Raw genomic sequence first — 19479 nt, 5'->3', positions numbered from 1 at the left:
GACAGGCTATATGGCATGAACTGTTTAATTACCTAAATTACAGTGCCCTATTGGTCATTAGTTGTGTGTGTGTGTGTGTGTGTGTGTGTGTACAAGGTTAATATGGCATGCACAAGTCTGTATAAGGGAGAAATTAATTCAGCTACATTAAAATAAAGGCAAATTATTACATCAAATGTTGATAAAATTAAATAATGCAAAATGCAGTGTGGGTGTTTATATAAGTCATTATTTAAAAAGTGATATAACCATATGGGAACCAAGGAGTGCAAAAAGTGAGTGCACACTGTAGGTACACTAAAATGTCCATTAAGACTTTCTGATTTCACTGCTATCTTTTGATAGTGAACCCAATAACCCATACGGCTTTTGTGTGTGTGTGTGTCACCGCATAAAAAGTAAAAGTATTCTATGTCCCATAGGCTTGAGTACTACTGATTTGAATGTGTTTAACAAAACAGACACAGTTGATATTAGGTCAACATTGTGCCACAGGCAATGCAGCAAAAAGAATCAGATGTGGGTGGGAGAGCTTTTCACTCTGCGCTTTTATTCTTTCCCTAACAGTTAAAAGGATCTAGTATGCATTTAAACAACATAATAGTACACTACCTCACCGGCTTTTATCCTGTCTTAAGCTATAGTGTGCGGGACACACGCACACTCAAACGCGCGTGCATACACACAAATGTGGGGTCAGAGAGCCAACAAGCCAGAAAAGCTTGTAATGGAGAGCGTTTATGGGTAGTAATGCAACCCAAATACACAGCCACTCCTGCTCCAAATGTGATCATTTAATCAAAGTACAGATGTACAAAGTCTTCTTAAATAACCTTTGGATTTGGCTGTATTTGGGAATTATAAAGGCAAAGCTAGAGGATGGGGGCCAAAGCAGATCACAGGCAAGGGATTTTCTGCATATCCTGATACAGTCAGTCAGTCGCTGGGCAGGGCAGGAACTGTACGTGGCCAGCCGATGCACCCTGCAGAATTAATTCATCAACCGCACAACGGCACAGGCAGGCTCCTTCATAATGTTAAAGCCTTATTTAATGCCACTGAAACTGATTCTCCAACCTACATGGTGCAGCCACAGGGAGGAGCCAAAGAGCACATGCACAGCTGCATTAGAAAACACACATTGGCATGTGCACATGCACACGCTCTTTTGTACCATAAAAGCCAGTGGGTGCACCAGTGACATCAGTGAGTAGTGTAGGACTTCTGAAACAAGCCCAAAGCCCTCTAAGCCCCTACTGTACTTCCTCCATCTCAGACAGGCCTTTTCATCTCTTATCATCTTCTCTCGCGCTCCTCACTCAGCCACTCCTTTTCTTTTCCACCCTCCTTCTCCCTGCCTCTATCCCTTTCCTTCAACCCTTTTCTTCCCATCGCCCTCCACTTTCCTCCTTTCATCTTTCGTTTTTTCCCCTTCCACCTCCCCTCTCTCTTCCTCGGCCTCTGTCCTCGGTGCCAGCAGGATATTCCCCTGATTTAGATTTTCATTTCCCTCCTCTATCACACTCTTATCCCCTCTTCCTCGCTCTAGCCTCCAGCCCCTGGCTTGCTTTCTGCCCTCTAGCTTTCATCACTCCATTCCTTTTCTTTCCTTAGCTTTCTCCACATTGCGTTTTCACAGCATGTTACCTAAGGGATTTCAAGGAGGCTTAAAAAGGACCTGTATGTGTGTATGTGTGTGTATGTTTATGTTCCATTTTGTGTGTTTGAAATGAACTCAGGAAAGGAAAGACTGTTGTCTAATTATCAGCAATTAAATAGCCCCCAAAATGGTATCATGCGCACAGATAAGGATGTGCACATTCGCACATTCATACACACAAACCCACACACACACACACACACACACACAGACACAGACACAGACACGCGCGCACACACACACACACACAATCCTGTGGGGTTGGGGATCAATATATCATTAATCTTTAACAGGGACTAAACGGGCAAAACGCGCCCAGCCCGACCCTCACAGCGCCAGCACAGAGAGGGGGCTACACTACATCTGCAGGGCCGCCCCCTCCAAAGCTCACACACCCCAGGCACCACAACATCGACTAAATTCTCTTGGAGTGTGTGACTATGTGTGTGTCAGAGTGTGTGTGTGTGTGTGTGTGTGTGTGTGTGGTTTAAAAGGCAGATTCCCAAAATGCAGCAAGAGGACAGGGGATTTGTCACACAATGTCCTCCTTATTAAAAACTAAAGTTGAGCAAACTGTGTGCGTGTGTGTTTATGCATATGTGCATGTGAAAAAAGTAGATATGTGTTTTGTAACACCAAAATATATGCAGTCAAAGGGTTAAAGTTGTGTTCAGCCAAACACTGGCGATTTGCTCAGCCAAGCAGTAAACGGGGGAAGGACTCCAAGGACTGGGAGGGTGCAGGGTTAGGGAGGGTTTGTGTGTGCTTTAAAGCGTTGCATTAAAATTTCAGATCACAGCACGCCACATAGTCAAGGACCCTGACTGCCTCAGGCTCACGAGTGAGTGAGTGTGTGAGTGCGTGTATGTCTGTGTGTGTTTATTAGCCTCTGTAAGTGAACAAGCAATGCTGTATGTGTCCTCTCAAAATTCATTTTCCTCTGACTTAGAACGAAAGGAAAAAGTGAGGAAGGAGTTAAGTGTAAACAAAGGAAGAGGAGCAGAGCGATACAGTAATGGGAAGAAGAGAATGAACAGAGAAGGCCCCTCGGACTATGAAACCAATCGATTAGTGCCATTACACTGCATGCAAGATCTTCCTGTGGCCTTTCTCTTACACACAAACACACAATAAAGTAGGTAAGAGATAGTGTGGGAGTGTGAGAGGCAAAAAAAAGTATTGTGAGGAAGGGAGAAAGAGGGATCGATCTGTTTTTAACGGCCAATCAATTTAACAACTCTGTTAATGGAGAGACAGCGAGTTTGGGGCACAGCAAATGGGATGGGGGGAAACCTTGAAAGTCAAGTTCATACTCAACCATACATGGTGAAAGTGCAGGCCACCCTTCCACATTTTAAGCACAGTTCTGGACTAAAAACAAGAGCTTCACATTTCTTCATATTTCAGGGAAATCTGTTTTTGTAGTCAAGTACTTCTATTACCAATAAAGCCCCATGAAAGGCTTTGTTTTTCTATTCAGGAATTTGAACAGGGTTCTGTTGTGGTTGCGGATGCTTGCATGGTTCTGGTTCTTCCTCCTGACCCTGGGGATCTGAGGGGGACGAGGAGTGTGAATGTCACCAAGTGCCACTTTGCAGCGCTGAGTGCCGACATGAAAAAGCTTCTGTTCTCGTCCTCGCACACCGCCATAGATCAATAATGATATAGATGGCCCCCAGCTGAAGTAATTGAAGCTACATTATCTCAAAGGGTCCCATCTGACGCCAGAGAGGCTTTAAGTCTAAAATCTCAAAGTCAGCCTTCTCATCAGACCATCTTCACCCGTTACAACCCTGACAATAACAAAAAGCTTTAACCTACACCAGAAAAAAAAAAATCTCTAAATTGGTGCTTGCTATGGCTGTGGAGAGCAGTACAATCTCTGTTGGTATTTACAGTGTGTGTGTAATGCTGGGATTTGGAGCTGTTTAGTGTTATGGGAGACAATCCAGCTGTGTGTAAAGCGAGAGGGGGGTGGGGGTGGGGGGTCCAGGGAAGCAGATTCACTAAACAGGATGATTATGTCAAGAGCAGACTATGAGAAAGCCAGAGGGTTGAAGTCACCCACCCACCCGTCCACACACACACACACACGCACACACACACACACACATCAGTGGGAAGACATACTTTGCTGTGGACTCCTCATCATACTTGGTCTTCAAATCAAAGAGCTCTGCCTGAGTTGTTTCAAGTGCTGCAAAATGGAGGAAAAAAAAACTGTGAGTGTCTATTCTGAGTTTCTCTCACTGCTCTGACAGAGCTGCCTTCAAAACAAGAACCTTAGGATGTTGCATAATAACCAATTACGAACAATGTCTTTCAAAAACTGATTCTGCAACGTCACCACTTTACATTTTATCTAAGCCAGTTAAAATGACTGCGTGTACCTGTCTGTAGGGACTGGGCCTTGTGTTCGGCCTCTTCCAACCTTGAGGACATGGACTCCTGGCTCTCCTGGAGTTTCCTACAGACAGACAGAGGGAGAGCGGGGAGCGGAAAGTCACAGATACAGATATTAAGTCAGTAAATCTTGGGTTCACACTTCATGGCAACTCCAACTATTCTCTTTTTTTCCCACCATTTCTGAAGTGTTTTCCCCTCTAAAATCCTCCCAACACAACCCACTCCTCATTAAGCAGCCCTATTAGGCAGGAATGTCTGGCCACTGGGGCACACTGCACCCGGGGGAAGAGAGCGAGAGAGAGAGAGAGAGAGAGAGAGAGAGAGAGAGAGAGAGAGAGAGAGAGAGAGAGAGAGAGAGGGAGAGAGAGAGAGAGAGAGAGAGAGCAAGGGTGAGTGGGGGAGGGGGGGGCAACAGAAACCACAAGGATAAAATAGATTCATTCTTAGCATATAAAAAGTTGGGCTCTGCTGAGAAATTGCCACTGCGTGTAAAAACATCAATAATCTAGCACAAAGACGGTCTTTATGGCAGGCTTTGATGCCCCCCTTCTCCGCCAATCTGTCTCTCCTGTCATCTCTATTTTTCTGCCCCCTACTTCATCCTTTCATCTCTCTCTCTCTCTCTCTCTCTCCCTCCTTCCCTCACTCCTTCCAGGATAAAATGCATCAGAGGTGCCATCCATTTACTGCCCCTCTCAGACACAGGAAGTCAGCTCTCTCCAGACAGGAAGGGGCCTATAAAACACTGACGTACAGGAAATACGGTTGGACAATTGATCTTCTACTGTATGTCTGAAAGGGGCAACGAGCTTTAGCATGGCCGGGCGTGACATAATGACAAGATTAATGGCGGGGAAAGGTCTGAAAATGTGTTATTTGATAAACACAGGCTTTATCACAATGCTATTATGACCCAAGCTGAAGTGTAAGCTCAGGATTTTTATCTCATTGATCACAAACTAAGGCTCTTTTCAGGGCGTTTTAATGACAGCAGTGCAGTTGGTGAGTAATGAGCATTGTAATCAATGGGACAGGCATTTATCTTGGAATCAAACCAAGTGAGTGTATGGAATAAAATAAAACTGCTTCAAACAATTTCTAAAAACTGAAACAGCTGTGAGAAAACTTTATGGATATCCTTAAAGTTGTCAAAGTTGAATTCCTAACTCCTAAAATTCCTGAAATTAATTCCTGAAATTAGGTTAGATTTAGCACTTCTGATTGTATGAACTCTTAGACACAGACTGTTTCTTTTAGTTGAATTTTAGTTATGTTGAGTGAGTTAAGCCTACTTCCTGGAGGAGGAGTAACAGCGTCATTTATATGCAAATATTAGGTCACTCTCGCCTTGACAGGAGTTGATACATCAGCTCAGTAGTCAGCAACTTTTTTTTTCCTGTTCCTGAAATATCTGGTAGCATTTTGTGCTTATTCATTCCTGACACAGACTTCCAGTGCACCTGAAAATGTGCACACTTGAAAAATCCCGTGAAAATGGGTTCAAAGAGGAGGAGGGCTCTTCCTTGGTTACTAAAATGACACCTGAGATATTAGGGCAGCATTTTTTGTAAATGTGGTTATTTTGTGGATTTCAAGATGTCTAGGGTTTTTTTTCTTACCCAACGGCAATGATTCTGAATAAAATGGCCACAAAACATCTTGATAAGGATAGCAAATAACAGTCTGAGGTGTTGATTCCCATCAAGGCAGGAATGGCAAGCACCCACATGACAAAAATGCTGGCATTGTCCTTTGTAAAGGTCATTTTCCGTTCCTGCATTCATCTGCAGGAGCAAAGTAATGTGCGAAAGCAATAAGCCCTTAGTCGTTGATTAAACTGATAATTTCATTAGTAGAAACATCCTAGGACTATTAGTCCAAAAGGAATTAACTTCAGAAATAGAAATAGTCAGAAATAGCGATGCTGTATAGAGCCAAAAAATTCCATGAAGTATCATTCATAAATTAATATCACACCAGTTTTGCAAGAAGACAAACTGACCGAAAGGATTCAATTGGCAAAATTAAACTTGTTATTTCAAACACAGCTTCATTAGCACACACACAAACATACCTCTCCTTCTCTGCATAGTCGTTGTGTAGCTGAAGCTGCTTCTCTTGGGCCAGGTTCTCCGCTTGGTTCTTCAGAGACTGCTCGTACTCCCGGATCTTCTCCTTCAAGGACTTGATGGTCACCTCTGAAGAAAGGGAAAGCAAAAAGATGGAGAGAGAAAAGAGCAAAAAGACTGAGAAACTGGAAAAACATGGGGAAACGCAACTGCTGGTTTCCTATTAGTGATAAATGTTTGTGATGACGATAATGTTTTGGAGTGGGTCGTTGACCTTTGCAAAAGGAACAGTTTCATATCCCGCGTTCTTCCTCTGTCAGCACTGGCAAAGACCCTGGCCCCCATGGCTGCCTGCCTAATCTTTACATCCATGACCGCTATAGAATATTCAGCATTCACCAACAGCAGATATGGTGTATTCATTAGGACTGCATTAGCGCTGAAACCCCATAACCTGCTGACGGCTGAGCTCTGTATGGGGCAGCCTGAAATAAATCTAACACATAACTGGGGTAATAAATAGGCCTGTGTATGTGTGTGTGCGTGTGTGTGTGCGTTTGGGAGAAAGATATAAGTGAGCGAGACAAAGATAAAGAGCACTGCTGCTTGCTGCCTTTGACTGAGGGCTCTTAGCACTTTGTGTGTGTGTGTGTGTGCGCATGTGTGTGTGTGATTTAAACTCCAGTCTCACTGCTCTGACACATAATCAATAGAGGAGAGTCCCCTCAGAGCCCTCTTACCCCTTAACTGCTTAACTGAACTTTAAACATTTAGGTTGCGGGGATCAATGGCCCCTGCACTCTTTGTACGTGTGTGTGCGTGTGCGTGTGTGCAGGCGTGCGGGCGGGGGCGTGTGTGTGTGTGTGCTTAACAGGAGTGGGAGTTCCACAGTGTGTTTTGGGGTTTAAATATCCCCCATCTATTGAGGCAGGAAGGAGGGATAAAGGATGAGGGAACAAGAAAATCAATGGCAGAATGGAACCCTGCCGCTATCGAGCTGTTCCAATTAACTCTCACTGAAGAAGGGGGGATTCCAAAACATTCCCCGCTCGCTCACTCACCCTTCTATTTCCTCCGATATTACACCATTTTTATTACTCTTTCTCACTTGTCTCTCCGCTTTTGTCACTTTTTCCATCTTTCTTTACCCTGAGGTAGTCTGTCGTTTTTTATTCATGAAACCATGCCCCGCATGCCCCCCCCGCCTGAACAACTATTAGAAATGTGAAATAGTCTACATTTTCTTTTAGCATTTTTAAAATGCATAAGGCATTAAAATATGTTCTAATGCAGACTGTTCCTTTGAAAAGGGCTTCTTAATTGGTTCCAGTGACCTTATGTTTGCTCTTTAAAGTTCACTGTTTTTAAACACTCTTCAACATCATGCAAACATACAGGGTATGTTACCAACCGAGAACGGCTGCATGATTACAGCAGAAATGATAATCCTGGTAAATAGTGTGATCATGATTATTAAACCACAAATGTTTTATCTTGGTTTCACAAATCAAAGCTTTCATTGAACTTTACCATTTATTTTTACTTTTAGATTTTGAGTTTTACTCTTAACATTGCACACTTTCAGTTTAAATGGTGCAGTATTTCTCAAAGCAGCTAGAAAATACTGTTTTCACTCCTGTCTTATTCATTTCATGTCCTTTATTTACAAAATTTATGACAGATGTTTACCACTTTATTACTCCGGGGCGTAGCTATTGCCCTATAGCAAAATTTGCACAGAAAAGATGTAACTGCATATCCTCATCTGCTTTAAGATCAAATGAAATACTGTGACCAACTAAAACAATCTTTACACATTCAGAAAGGAGGGTACTTCTCTCTGTTACATTGAGCTGTTACATTTTTCCATAGATGGGCTATGTAAGATTCTCTTTCTTTTCTACTGGTGCTGCCTGCCTCTCATTAAATTTTGCTTTAGTCACATGGGTGCACGTTGTACCTTCAAAGGTCATAACTGGTCATGTGTAAAGGAAGTGCGTGATGTACCACAGCAGGACTTTCAGGGAAATTGAAAATAAGCACTTCAATATCATGTAAACATAAAATGCGATACACAGTTGTTAGAGGAGTGAATCTCGGGCTTAAACAGCAATTAATTCAATTCACAATTCACTAGCTGGTGATTCAATTTAAGAACATTTTTTTCTGTTTTGGAGCAATTCAGTTTGATTCAAATTTGTAAACCATGACTCAAGTCAATGATTTGTTTCAATACTGTTAGCCAAAAGTTTATATCAATTGAATGAACATGTGCAATAATGTAAGACTTTTTTTTTGTTTGAAATAGGTAAGAAAATCAGGTGAAAGAATTACCTAAACATTAAGAACTGTGAATGAGTCAGTGCATTTCAGATTGATTCAAGCCAAAGTCAGTAATCTAGAGTAATCTATTCTCTTTGTTTATTAGTAACCAGTTGTTATCTATGATTAATTGTGCAGTCCTTCACTAAGCCTCTCTGAAAGACAGGGAAAAAAGATGAATAAAATAAATAAAGTGATTCTGCATGTGTCCATTTCTGACCTTGGTTCTTGACCTCCGCAAACTCCTTGTTGTAGTCCTCCAGTGTCTCTCGAAGTTTGGTGTTTTCTGTCTCAATGTCATGCATTTTCTGGAGCTTCAGCTGCAGCTGCTGAGCCAGCTCCAACACAGGTACAGGGTCTGGCAGAAATGGCAGACATGCTACATTAAAACACACTGCAAATTACATTAAATAAACTATTGAAACCTGGTGGAACACTGAGAAAGGAATAACTGTTTTCAAGGCCTTATGACAGCAAGCAGTCGCCCTGTTGAAGTGTCCTAGAGCAAGGCAATGACCCCTTACCAGGGGACCCTGATTCTGACCACCCAGCAGAGATTTACTGATCCCAGCAGGGAAAAATTAAATATCGGCCTGTCATTATTATGATGCATTGTGCATGTAAAATCACTGGGTCACCAGACAACGTGGATGCCAAGTGTAAAAAGGTTTCACTGACATGGAAAGAAAACAACAGAACTACAACTGGACTTGTTATTGCAGAGTAGTTCCCAACACGAACACTGCAAAGGTCATGGCTAGTGTTTAGATTATATATCAACAAACTTAATTCATAAATATTTTTGAATGATAATACTATCAGGCTTTATATCAACCCTGCTGTGGTCAGAGTAGGAGATAAACTTTGAAGTCATTCTTCTTTGCTTCTCTAAGCGCGCAGTTTCTGCTCTTTGGTTTTGTAGGGCAGAACAGTATAATACGTCAACTGCTGAGACAGCAAGAGCATTAGGTGAGTGATACCCATACAGAGGCACAGGGAGAGAACGCAAAAACAGAGATGAGACAGACATAAACAACAGAGATTACCAGACTGTGATCACTAAAACCATTTACTGTGATGCAGCCTGAAAGCGCCACAAAAAAGAGAAACACGAGAATACATGGAGGGGGAAAGTGGACCAGTAAAATAGGCAACACAAGAAATAAATGGGAGATTAAAGAAGCGGAGATTGAAGGAAAAAAGCAAACTTTCTAGAGGCATTCTAGGCATCTCCATGAACACACAGCAGGGTTAACTGTCACTGTGATGAAGAGAGCCCTGTCAGTCAGGCCAATCACATCTGATTGGTGCACATGGGTGGCAGACTGGTGACAGGCAGCCAAGAGACGCAGGCGACGCTCATCAGCATGCCAGCTAAAAGAGCAGTTTGTGTGTGTATGTGTGTTTATGTGTGTGTTGTACAGATAAGAGGAACTGACAGCTTACAGCTGGGGGTAAGGGCTGTGTGTGTGTGTGTGTGTGTGAGAGAGAGTGTGAGTGTGAGTGTGTGTGTGTGTGTGTGTGTGTGTGTGTGTGTGTGTGTGTATGCGTGCGTGTGTGTGAGTGTGTATGCGCGCGTGTGTTTGTCATGTCTGACGCAGTTAGATATCTTAACTATGCTAATGAGAGATCAGCAGAGAACGATTGGGGAATTTCATGCTGATTTTGTGCTGTCAAGGTGACACACCATGCAGTGCTGAGCTGACACAGAGGCACACACACTCACACATACACATACACATTAATTCAAACACGCATGCCTGCACATACACACAGACAAATGTACATGGGTACAAAGACACCCAAACACAAGGAACATAACTGCATGGCCTGGATTTGGACTCCTATCTGCCTCAGCACCCTTGAAAATCAAGTTTCTTTCCCTCTTATCAAACCTTTGTCCTTCACAGTGCCCCCCTCCAAATCAGCTGTACAGCCTGTTAAAAGCAGTTTGACTTGTGGGCCACTGGTGCTGAACGCTCCCGCCAGACACCTTTAATCTAAAGCAGAGCACACTGGGCTGACTAACCAGGCCTTCAGCTGATAGAAGACAGAACAAAACACACTGTTTCCTCTTTCCAGACTGCTGCATTAGTCAGGCTGGTGTGTGTCTGCGTCTGTGTGCATGTGTGTGTGCATCAGGCATTACATCATTGTCTCGCTGCAAGTTAAGAATAGCCCCGTCAGAGCTGGCGCTGACTTATTGGGAGCAGTGCAATCCAAAGATATTACTGTAGGTCTATCCATATGGGAATATGATGACCTCCTTACGCTATGGATGAACTCAACTCCTCCCTCAATCCTACATATACAGCACTCCAGGGCTCCAATACAGCTGAAAACCTGCAACCAGTATCACTGTGACTGCGTGTGTGTGTTCTGTACCACTGTGTGCTGTGCATGTGTGCGCCACCCACCCCCCCATGTGCTGAATGTGACTGCTCATGTGTGCACTCTGGAGCAGCCAATCGTGGGCACACTTGTCATCCATATCAGGACACACCTTCTGTGAGGACCCTCTAAAGGCTACACCGGCGGGGATGAGTTCTCGTGGGGACATATTAAGGCGTCGCGCATGCCTGGATGCACAGTGAAGGAGCACCAGAGGGACGGTGTCACGCTTTTTCTCTTAGCCTGTTGGTGCTGTCTGCATAGATAAGGGACGCCTCTGATCACAAGCTTGGTCTTTGGACTGGGGAGGTGTGTGAACAAGCACACACTCACACACACACACACACACACACACACACACACACATACAAGACTGCATACTGTGCACACAGCATATACATTACACACAGTCTTACCTGGGACATCGATTAATTTCTTGTACACGTTCAAGAAGGCGGCCTCTGCTTCTTTACTTCTCTTACTCAAGGCATCGATCTGAGGGGAAAAAAGAGAGGAAAGACAATGCTAATTGTCAGTTATGCTGCCTCACATCTGAATGTCACATCCACACCCTCAAAGGCAGGCCCATCATTTCTCACAGTAAGAGACACGGAGTACATAGCTATCTATCCTCACTATGCGTCGGTATGTTGCATGCGATCGTGGCTGTCTTGACAGTGGCTGTGTTGGTGTTTCCTTCCCGTGAAGTCAGTTCAGCTGTTCATCTGATGACGGATGTGTTTCGTCTGGCGCGTGCCCGTGCGCATCCGTGCCTGCCTGTCCTCAAGTGAGTGTGTCTGAGTCCGTTGGTCGGTCTGCATGTGTGTGTGTGTGTGTGTGTGTGTGTGTGTGTGTCTGTGTGTGTTCGTTTCCCTCCACCACGCTGACATCATTAAACAGCTGGCTCAGTCTTTCCAGCCACAGCAGGGGCAGATTATTCAGTCAGCTCTTAGCAGCAATACAGTGTGGATCCATTACTGGATGCAGCCATTAACACAAGAGGGCACGGCATGCGTTCCATCACCGATATTTTTGAAATGGACAGCATTAGAATGGATCTATAAGAGATTAATCCTAAAATCATACTGGAGAACTTTTAGATGGTTGCTTATGCTAAAACATTAGGCAACAAACACTACTACAGTCTCTTTCACACTCAAATGTGAGCTACAGACAGACTAGGCTAAATGCAATTGAAATCAAGTCTAAGTAGAGAGAAACAGATGCCAAATAAAGACATTCAGATGGTGCTACTGTGCTGGGCAGAGCTACAGCTGACTGCTCTGGCTCTAGCACTCAGACTAAACAGCCTTGTGTTTCTCGTCCAACTCCTCCAGCATTTTTACTGAGAGAAAGGGAATAAAGACAAAAGCCTTTATAAGTCCAAATATAAAGTCTTCACATTCCCAGCCAAGCCAGTAGTGTAGTTGATGGGTGGTTTAGGGGTTCTTGCCACTGTAAACAGAGCGGGCTACATGTAATACTGCCTGGGCTCCTATGGGAACCTAATAAATCTCTTCACATGGCTTTGATTCATCTCTAGTTTTTTAGCCGCAAAACATCTGGCCCTAAGTAGGCTGGTGCCAGCACCCCTCCCTCGTTTTTTTCCTTCCCTTCTCAGTCTATTTCTTTCTCTCTATCTCTCTCGAATGCTCCCTCTTGTCACTTCCACATTCTCTCACTCATTTTTTTTCCCTCCTCCTCAATGTTTCCCCTCACATGCATGTTTCCCTGTCATGCACTCTAATATCATCTCATGTCTCCCTGGCATGCACAGCGTTTGTTTCTCTCCCTCTCTCTCTCTCTCTCCCTCTGTCTCTCTCTCACACACACACACACACACACACACACACACACACACACACACACACACACACACACACACAACACCACTAAAGCAATATCTCATTCTCACATCACACTATGTCATGTACTTTACCATCTTCATGTGCTGTGTGACATTGAGCGGTCAGGATCCCCAACTGCAAGGCCACTAATGGGAGATTACTGATGCTGGCTACTAATACCTCTTACACACCAACATCAAACCTGCCCATCAGAGAGCGTGTGTGTGTGTGTGTGTGTGATACTGTTGGTGGGGGATATGATCGAAGGTTCAGAGTGTGACCACGAATAATGGTAACACGGCAGCACACTCACACTCTTAACAGAAATCACACACACCCACACAAGTGATCTGCCGATGGCAGTGAAGTAAACCAGCTGCGTGACTGTAGAATGACTGGGCCAAGGTCAGTGGTACAGCAGCTTTATATAGCCCAACATGGGAGGCAGGAAATAGACATTTAATGTAGGACACACCCTACAGTTAGAGGCAGGTTAAATGCAGGACCAGAGCCATTAGAAGACCACCCAGGATCTACAAATACAACCCTGCTGTTCCCAACCGCAGTTCTTTCAACTGAACCCAATGACAACTGCTATTACAAGGCTCCCCACACACACACAGGCCAAGCAATACAAATGAAGTGACACAAATGATACTTCACCAGTATCAGTAGGTTTGCGATGAGAAGTGCTTGCAAATGCAAAAGGTAACCCTGACACACACCCACACAAACACACACTCACATACATACATACGTCAGCACCTTGTGCCACCATCACTCAGCACCGCCTCGCTCCCCTATCTACCCATGGTGTGTGAAGGGCATTGGGCTGACCTGTGTGCGTGTATGCATGCTTGTGTGTGTGTGTGTGCGCACGCGTGTGTGCGTGTGTGTGGCCTCAGTGGAGTCTGATAAGGGAAGGCTATGGGAAGCAGAGACTGAAGCCTTGGATAATGGAAAAGCTTATCTGATCGATGGACCTACAAGGAACACTGAGCGCACAACATACACACGCACAGACACACACAGATACACACAACATAACCCGTTTACCAAAGTAAGGCCTTGTGGAAACAGTACTGTTATTGGTAATAATTATGACCCCAGGACATCCACCTTTCAATGACAAAGATTAAACACAGTATCAGGACCTCCGAGTTCCTGGGCCCAAACTTTTTATTGTTCCACATTCACTTAGCAAAGATTCAAGATGCTGGTTAAACTGCTTATGGATGAGTTACCTAAGAACTTCACCGGGAATACCCAGTGGTTTCTAGTGCTGTCTTGTGCTTGATCAAAGGACCAAGGGGGTAAGCAAACAAAGCCAAGCTAAAATTACACATTCTCAAAGCTACTCGTGTTGTGGCACGCAACCACACAGAATAGTCGTCTGATTGATGGGCTGCCCTGAGAATGGCGCGGGTGTACAGTATTATCTCAATAATCATAAGATAATGTCTTTCTCAGTTCCGTGACCACCCACTATGTGCCTCGGCGTGCTTCTGGTGTGCGCGCATGTCAAGGTGTGTCAACATGAGCGCGGTGGAAACAGCTGACAAAGCCCCAATTATATTTGCAACCGTTTCTATTCTCTAAATAGACTGCGGATCATCAGCAGAACATGGTGGAACCACTATAAATTACAGCATTTTTACATAACCACTGGCTGTGGTTGCTGCTCTAACACAAGAATATGGAAACTAACCCAGTGTTAAACTGTAATATTCTATGGCCAGTGGCAAAGCAGTCCTGTCACTATCTATTGAGATGATTTTGTGTGTGTGTGTGTATGTGTGTGTGTGTGTGTGTGTGTGTGTGTGTGCGCGCTGGGGAAGTGATATTGTTGGGTTGAACCTCCACCCACTCCAACCCCAAATAACGCCTCAGTCTAAACCAGCCGCTTCCAGTCTGCCCTCTGACTTTCACATATGGGAGGGAGTGAACTGGGAATGTATGGCTGCCAGAAAGCAGGAGTCATGATGAAAATAGGTCAAAATGATGGAGGAGGAGATATGGGGAGAGGTGGGAGTATGATTATAATACACACACAAAAATCACCTCCTCAAGGTCAAGGTACATGAAAATGCTAGGCACAATATTCAGCTGAAACTTAATAAATGTGCCAATAATGAACAGAATAGGCTTATGATTCATCCTATCAACAAAAAACAACAAATAACCCTACCAAATCATGCAGCCAAGCGAAGTCTGAGGAAATAGCATTCTGTGAGTTGTGACTGGCTAGAGCCAGGGTTTTGTGGTGCCTTTTTTTTTGCAGGATGCAATTTAAACACACCCCCGGGCTACAGGACATCATGAATAGGACAGAAAATCAAGAGCAGAGCAGAGCGAAGAAAGAGGGAGAGGAAAGAGGGGAAATGAGATAGTGGAGAGAGAAGACAGGAGATGGGGGAGTGACGAGGGGAGAGGGAGAGGACTGGAGAGAGGGAAGCGAGAGGGAAGAGAAGGTGATTTAAGAGGAAATATGAAAGCGGAAAGAGGAGTGAAGTGAAGGGTACAGAGAGGGGTAGTGTCAACGAATGTCAAGTGTGCTTTGAAACTGCGCCGTGTAAATTCTGTATTTGAGTATTGTATGTCTATCACTGTGTCAATATACACTCACACATACACACAAAAACACACTCACCTCTCCTTGGAAGCTCTTGAGCAAGGGGGCAACCTGTTTCCGTAAATCCTGAAAACGAAAAGAGGGAAGAGGTTACATTAGGGAAATCAGAATCAGCTTTATTAAAATGTTGTTTTGATTTTATGGTACTGTTGTAGAGAAACAAAAACAATTTCTACACTTCAATACAGTTTCAAAGCAGTGGGCTACAAAGTTCCCTCTCAAAGTCAAACATAAAATTCCCTGACTTTAACGACTTTCCATGACTAAAATACATTTCTGTGACCTAAATAAATGCAACATACCAATTTACACTTTATTAATTAATGTAATTATTTTTTGTATGATGTATGATTGATGTAATGATTAATGTAAACACAATGCTAAATAAATATTACATAATAAGTAATATATTGAATTTCTATTTGGTGATAATTTTTTACAGATTTTATTTATTTTTTTATTAAATTCCCTGCCTTCCTCGCCTAGAAATTCCATGAGTTTTCAGAAATTCAGTGACCTGTGGGAATCATGAGGCTACACTGTCATTAAAAAAAAAATAGAAATAATCAAGTGGCAACCAAACTTGCCATTACTAATGACTAATGAGTGGTGCGTGAGTGATGAACAAGAGGGTAGAGGAGCGGAGCCAGGTTTGCACCCTGAGGTGCTCTGTGGGACTGTGTTCCTCATAAGAACAGGTGCAGCACCACCTGGGCTACCCAGAGGCTCCACTAGCGCGTGTGAGACAGCCAGAGACTGAATGAGCCATAGTGTAGGCCTGTAGTTAATGCAAATCATCTCCATGCACCAAGTTTTTTTACTATAAAGCAAATGCTTTCCATCCCGCAAGTCCCATTGCATGACTTTCCAGTACGAGTCAGCGCTTTCAGATTAGATAGCCAGTCGAGTATGTATCGGGGGAACATGCAAATCACCACACCGTTAGCTGAGCCTACATCCGGACAAGCTGAACTGGAGCGTACTGTGAAAAGCACAGTTGAATAGGACATTCTGTACAGGCACACACGGGATCTGCACAGTTCCTGGACACACACACACACACAAAATTGCCTAATGAAGATGTGAAGTAGGGCAACGACAGATGTGTGCTTCCGAGACTCTGCACCTTTTAGAAACCTCCTTTTAAAAGCCTTTCATGCTTGATACTAACTGATATTACAAGGAGTGTGCATCCTAAACTGACCTGGGACCAGTGTCTGGGGCCAGGCTAATCCCAGGCGAGGGCCAGACAGGCTGCTTGTCTGGGGCTGAGGACAGGTCATGACCTCGCTGACCCCACGCCATTGTTACCTCATCAGGGGTCGTTGTGGCTGTTTGTCTGGGCCAATTCAATATTCCCCTGCTGGAGATAATGACCCCCACATACCCCCTCTGCCACCCACCCCACCCCACCCTCCCTGCTCAGGCTTTCCCTTTCTCACACAAACACAAATGATCAGCATTCACATAAAAACACCCACACACACCAGGGTAATATCAGTTTCCTGATTTACATTTGTTTTTGTTTACAGGTTATTTTGCATTTCTGAATTTGGTTTCATTTCAGATAGTTTTTTTTCCATTTACCTGTGCTGGTTTCTGTTTTTGGCTAAATGCATCATCATCAATTAAAAATTTAATTTCATTTTATTCACAAATTTAAATTTGACTGTTTTGTCAGCAGCTATTTGAAATGCGTTGTTGGCCCTTTTTGTTTTCATTATTTCTCTTCTATAGTATTCTATTCTTATTTTGGCTTTAGTTAAAAAATCATTTATGCTTTTGTTTAATTTCATTAAATTTTAAACTTAGAGATTATAGCTTTAGGGTTTTTTTTAAGACCATACATAATTTTTTAATGTTATTTGAGTTTACTAAAATGTTTATATTCTCCTCCCTATATATGTAGTTTTGGGAAAATAAATACTACCTTGACGAGCACGTGCACACACTCACGCGCTAGAGTACACAAAGAACACACAGAAACAAAACACATATAAATAACAAGTAGAAGCTAGCTCCTCCTTTGCTGAACATCCGAGCTTTAAACCCCCTTGCTCAACTCTCCAGTGCACCACCTCCCCTCCCCCCTCCACTTCCAAAGATTTATGACCATATAACATAACAATGCACACAGACACCATGGACAATCTGTGTGTGTGTGTGTGTGTGTGTGTGTGTTTGGTGAGGGGACTGGAGGGGGCCAGGCAGCGGGAGATGGATGGCTGGTGTGTGAGCTGCAGGCAGACAGCAGACAGGCCAGCCTGAGGAATCCTCCAGGGAGTATGGAACTCCCATTCGCTGTCTGTCTGCCCTGCAGCTAAACACAAACGTGTGTATGTGTGCATGCGTACACATGCACGCACACACAGACACACAGACACACACACACACACACACACACACACACACACACACACACAAAGTTGTTTTACTACCATTGCCTCTGGCCAGCAATCTTTGGGACATTTTACAACCATTCCCATTCTTGCCTGGATAACAACGTAGTAGAGCAGTCCTCACTGACTAAAAAGAAATTAAGAACTGGATGAATTATTCAGACAACCTAGGAAGCACAGTGAGATGCATTCTCAAGAAAAATTCAGCAGTGTGTGTCAGTCTTAATGAATTATGAAAACTTTGTTTTCACGCTGCATTTCTTTGCACTACTTTCAAAATGCTACAAAAGTGTGTGTATGTGTGTTTGCGTGTGTGTTATTATGCAGACCACGAGTGCGGTTCACACTGAGTACAGCTCAGTAGACTAGACACAGTCAACGTGGGCCGGTCTCCTGGTTGTTGAATAATGGATCAGAGACGGACTCCCGCTCAGCCTAATGCAGTCTGATCTGATCTGACTGTGATCTCCGCTGACTGGTCTGGACCACAGAGAGCTGACAGCATGCCCTATAGACCGGTCAACCACATGCACACACACACACACACACACACACTCACGCACGCACGCACGCACGCACGCACATACACACACGCGTACACACACAAACACACGCACACACACCAGACAGAAACACAGCTCTGCAAACACACACAGGGCAGCGCGGAGGCATTTTATCACACGTCGGCCATCGAACGTTTCGGACTGAACTATTTGGAATGTGGTCTTAACGCTTTTACACTTTACAGACGGCGGTAGTTTTTTAGTGCTGATTCCTACTGAGCCTGATACAGCCCTGTAATGAATCCTGTCGCTCGTCTGGCCTGGCTCAGATTCCTCCTCCACATACCAGGGAGATGCCAGGGGCCACACAGACGCCAGAGGAGCCTTCCTAAATCACAGCCTTGTTACACTGATGAATGTGTGTGTCCTGTTCTGTGATCTAGGCTATCTGCCTCTGTGTGTTTCTGTGTGTGTATCGCAGTGTGTTTCTATGTGTGCGCCTCTGCATGTTTTTTTTTTTTTTTTTTTTTTTTTTTTTTGGTGTGTGAGTGTATGTGTGTCTCTCCACCTCTGCGAGTTTGTGTGTGTGTGTCTGACTTTTCATGAATGTGCCAGCCTCCCTGCCTCCCAGCATGTGTTGCTAGGTATGTGGCTCTGCTTGGGAATGAGCGTCGAGACGAATGTGTGGAGTAAAGTGAAATTAGTGTCTTTCGTATGCTGGTACAATTTTCTCCGGTGTATATTCCTCTACACGAGGTGGGATATATCCTAAAGTCAATAGTCAGAATCTTCATCCTTTGGTAAATATAATAGGCCTACTGTCTACTCCATGGAGAGTTGACAATTTTCTATCCATGGTCTACTCCATTCATACATAATTCATACAACCATCAATAATTCACCATGGTGACATTACCAATAATAACACAACAATACTTTGTTTTCGCTGTGTGGTTTAAAATGAGTTGCCTTGGTAACAGAGATGAAACAAATATTCCCAGGAGGAGTGATGGGAACACAGGAACAGGACAGAATTCCCTCCTGATCCCACTTAGTAGTGTTGTCACACTCTCGCTTTCTCCCCCTCCCTCCTCCTCTGTCTGGCTCCCTCTCTCTGTCTCTCTCTCTCTGTCTCTCTCTCTCTCTCCCCCTCACACACACACAGACCACACTTTCTGCACGCATAAAAAACTAGGTCAGATAATACAAACTCCTGAGGGGTTTTCTGTTTTGTCTCTTTAGGATTTGAG

The 19479-nt window shown here is 43.9% G+C and overlaps 1 protein-coding gene across 3 annotated transcripts in view; it reads right to left on the bottom strand.

Annotated features, from left to right (window-relative positions):
* The window catches only part of cux1b (cut-like homeobox 1b), a 63811-nt gene that overhangs the window by 24520 nt on the left and 19812 nt on the right, over positions 1–19479 (bottom strand). For all 3 annotated transcript variants that reach the window (XM_030067680.1, XM_030067678.1, XM_030067679.1), the window contains exons 3-8: positions 15346–15393; positions 11265–11343; positions 8678–8815; positions 6141–6264; positions 4051–4127; positions 3791–3857 (exon numbers count right to left, since the gene is read on the bottom strand). In XM_030067680.1, coding sequence (XP_029923540.1) covers positions 3791–3857; positions 4051–4127; positions 6141–6264; positions 8678–8815; positions 11265–11343; positions 15346–15393 — 533 coding nt within the window. The remainder of the gene's footprint in view (positions 1–3790; positions 3858–4050; positions 4128–6140; positions 6265–8677; positions 8816–11264; positions 11344–15345; positions 15394–19479) is intronic.

This window comes from Myripristis murdjan, chromosome 13 (assembly GCF_902150065.1).
Source record: "Myripristis murdjan chromosome 13, fMyrMur1.1, whole genome shotgun sequence".
NCBI lineage: Eukaryota > Metazoa > Chordata > Actinopteri > Holocentriformes > Holocentridae > Myripristis > Myripristis murdjan.
The sequence above is the reverse complement of the archived record's forward strand: the minus strand, read 5'-3'. Positions and strand labels throughout refer to the sequence as shown.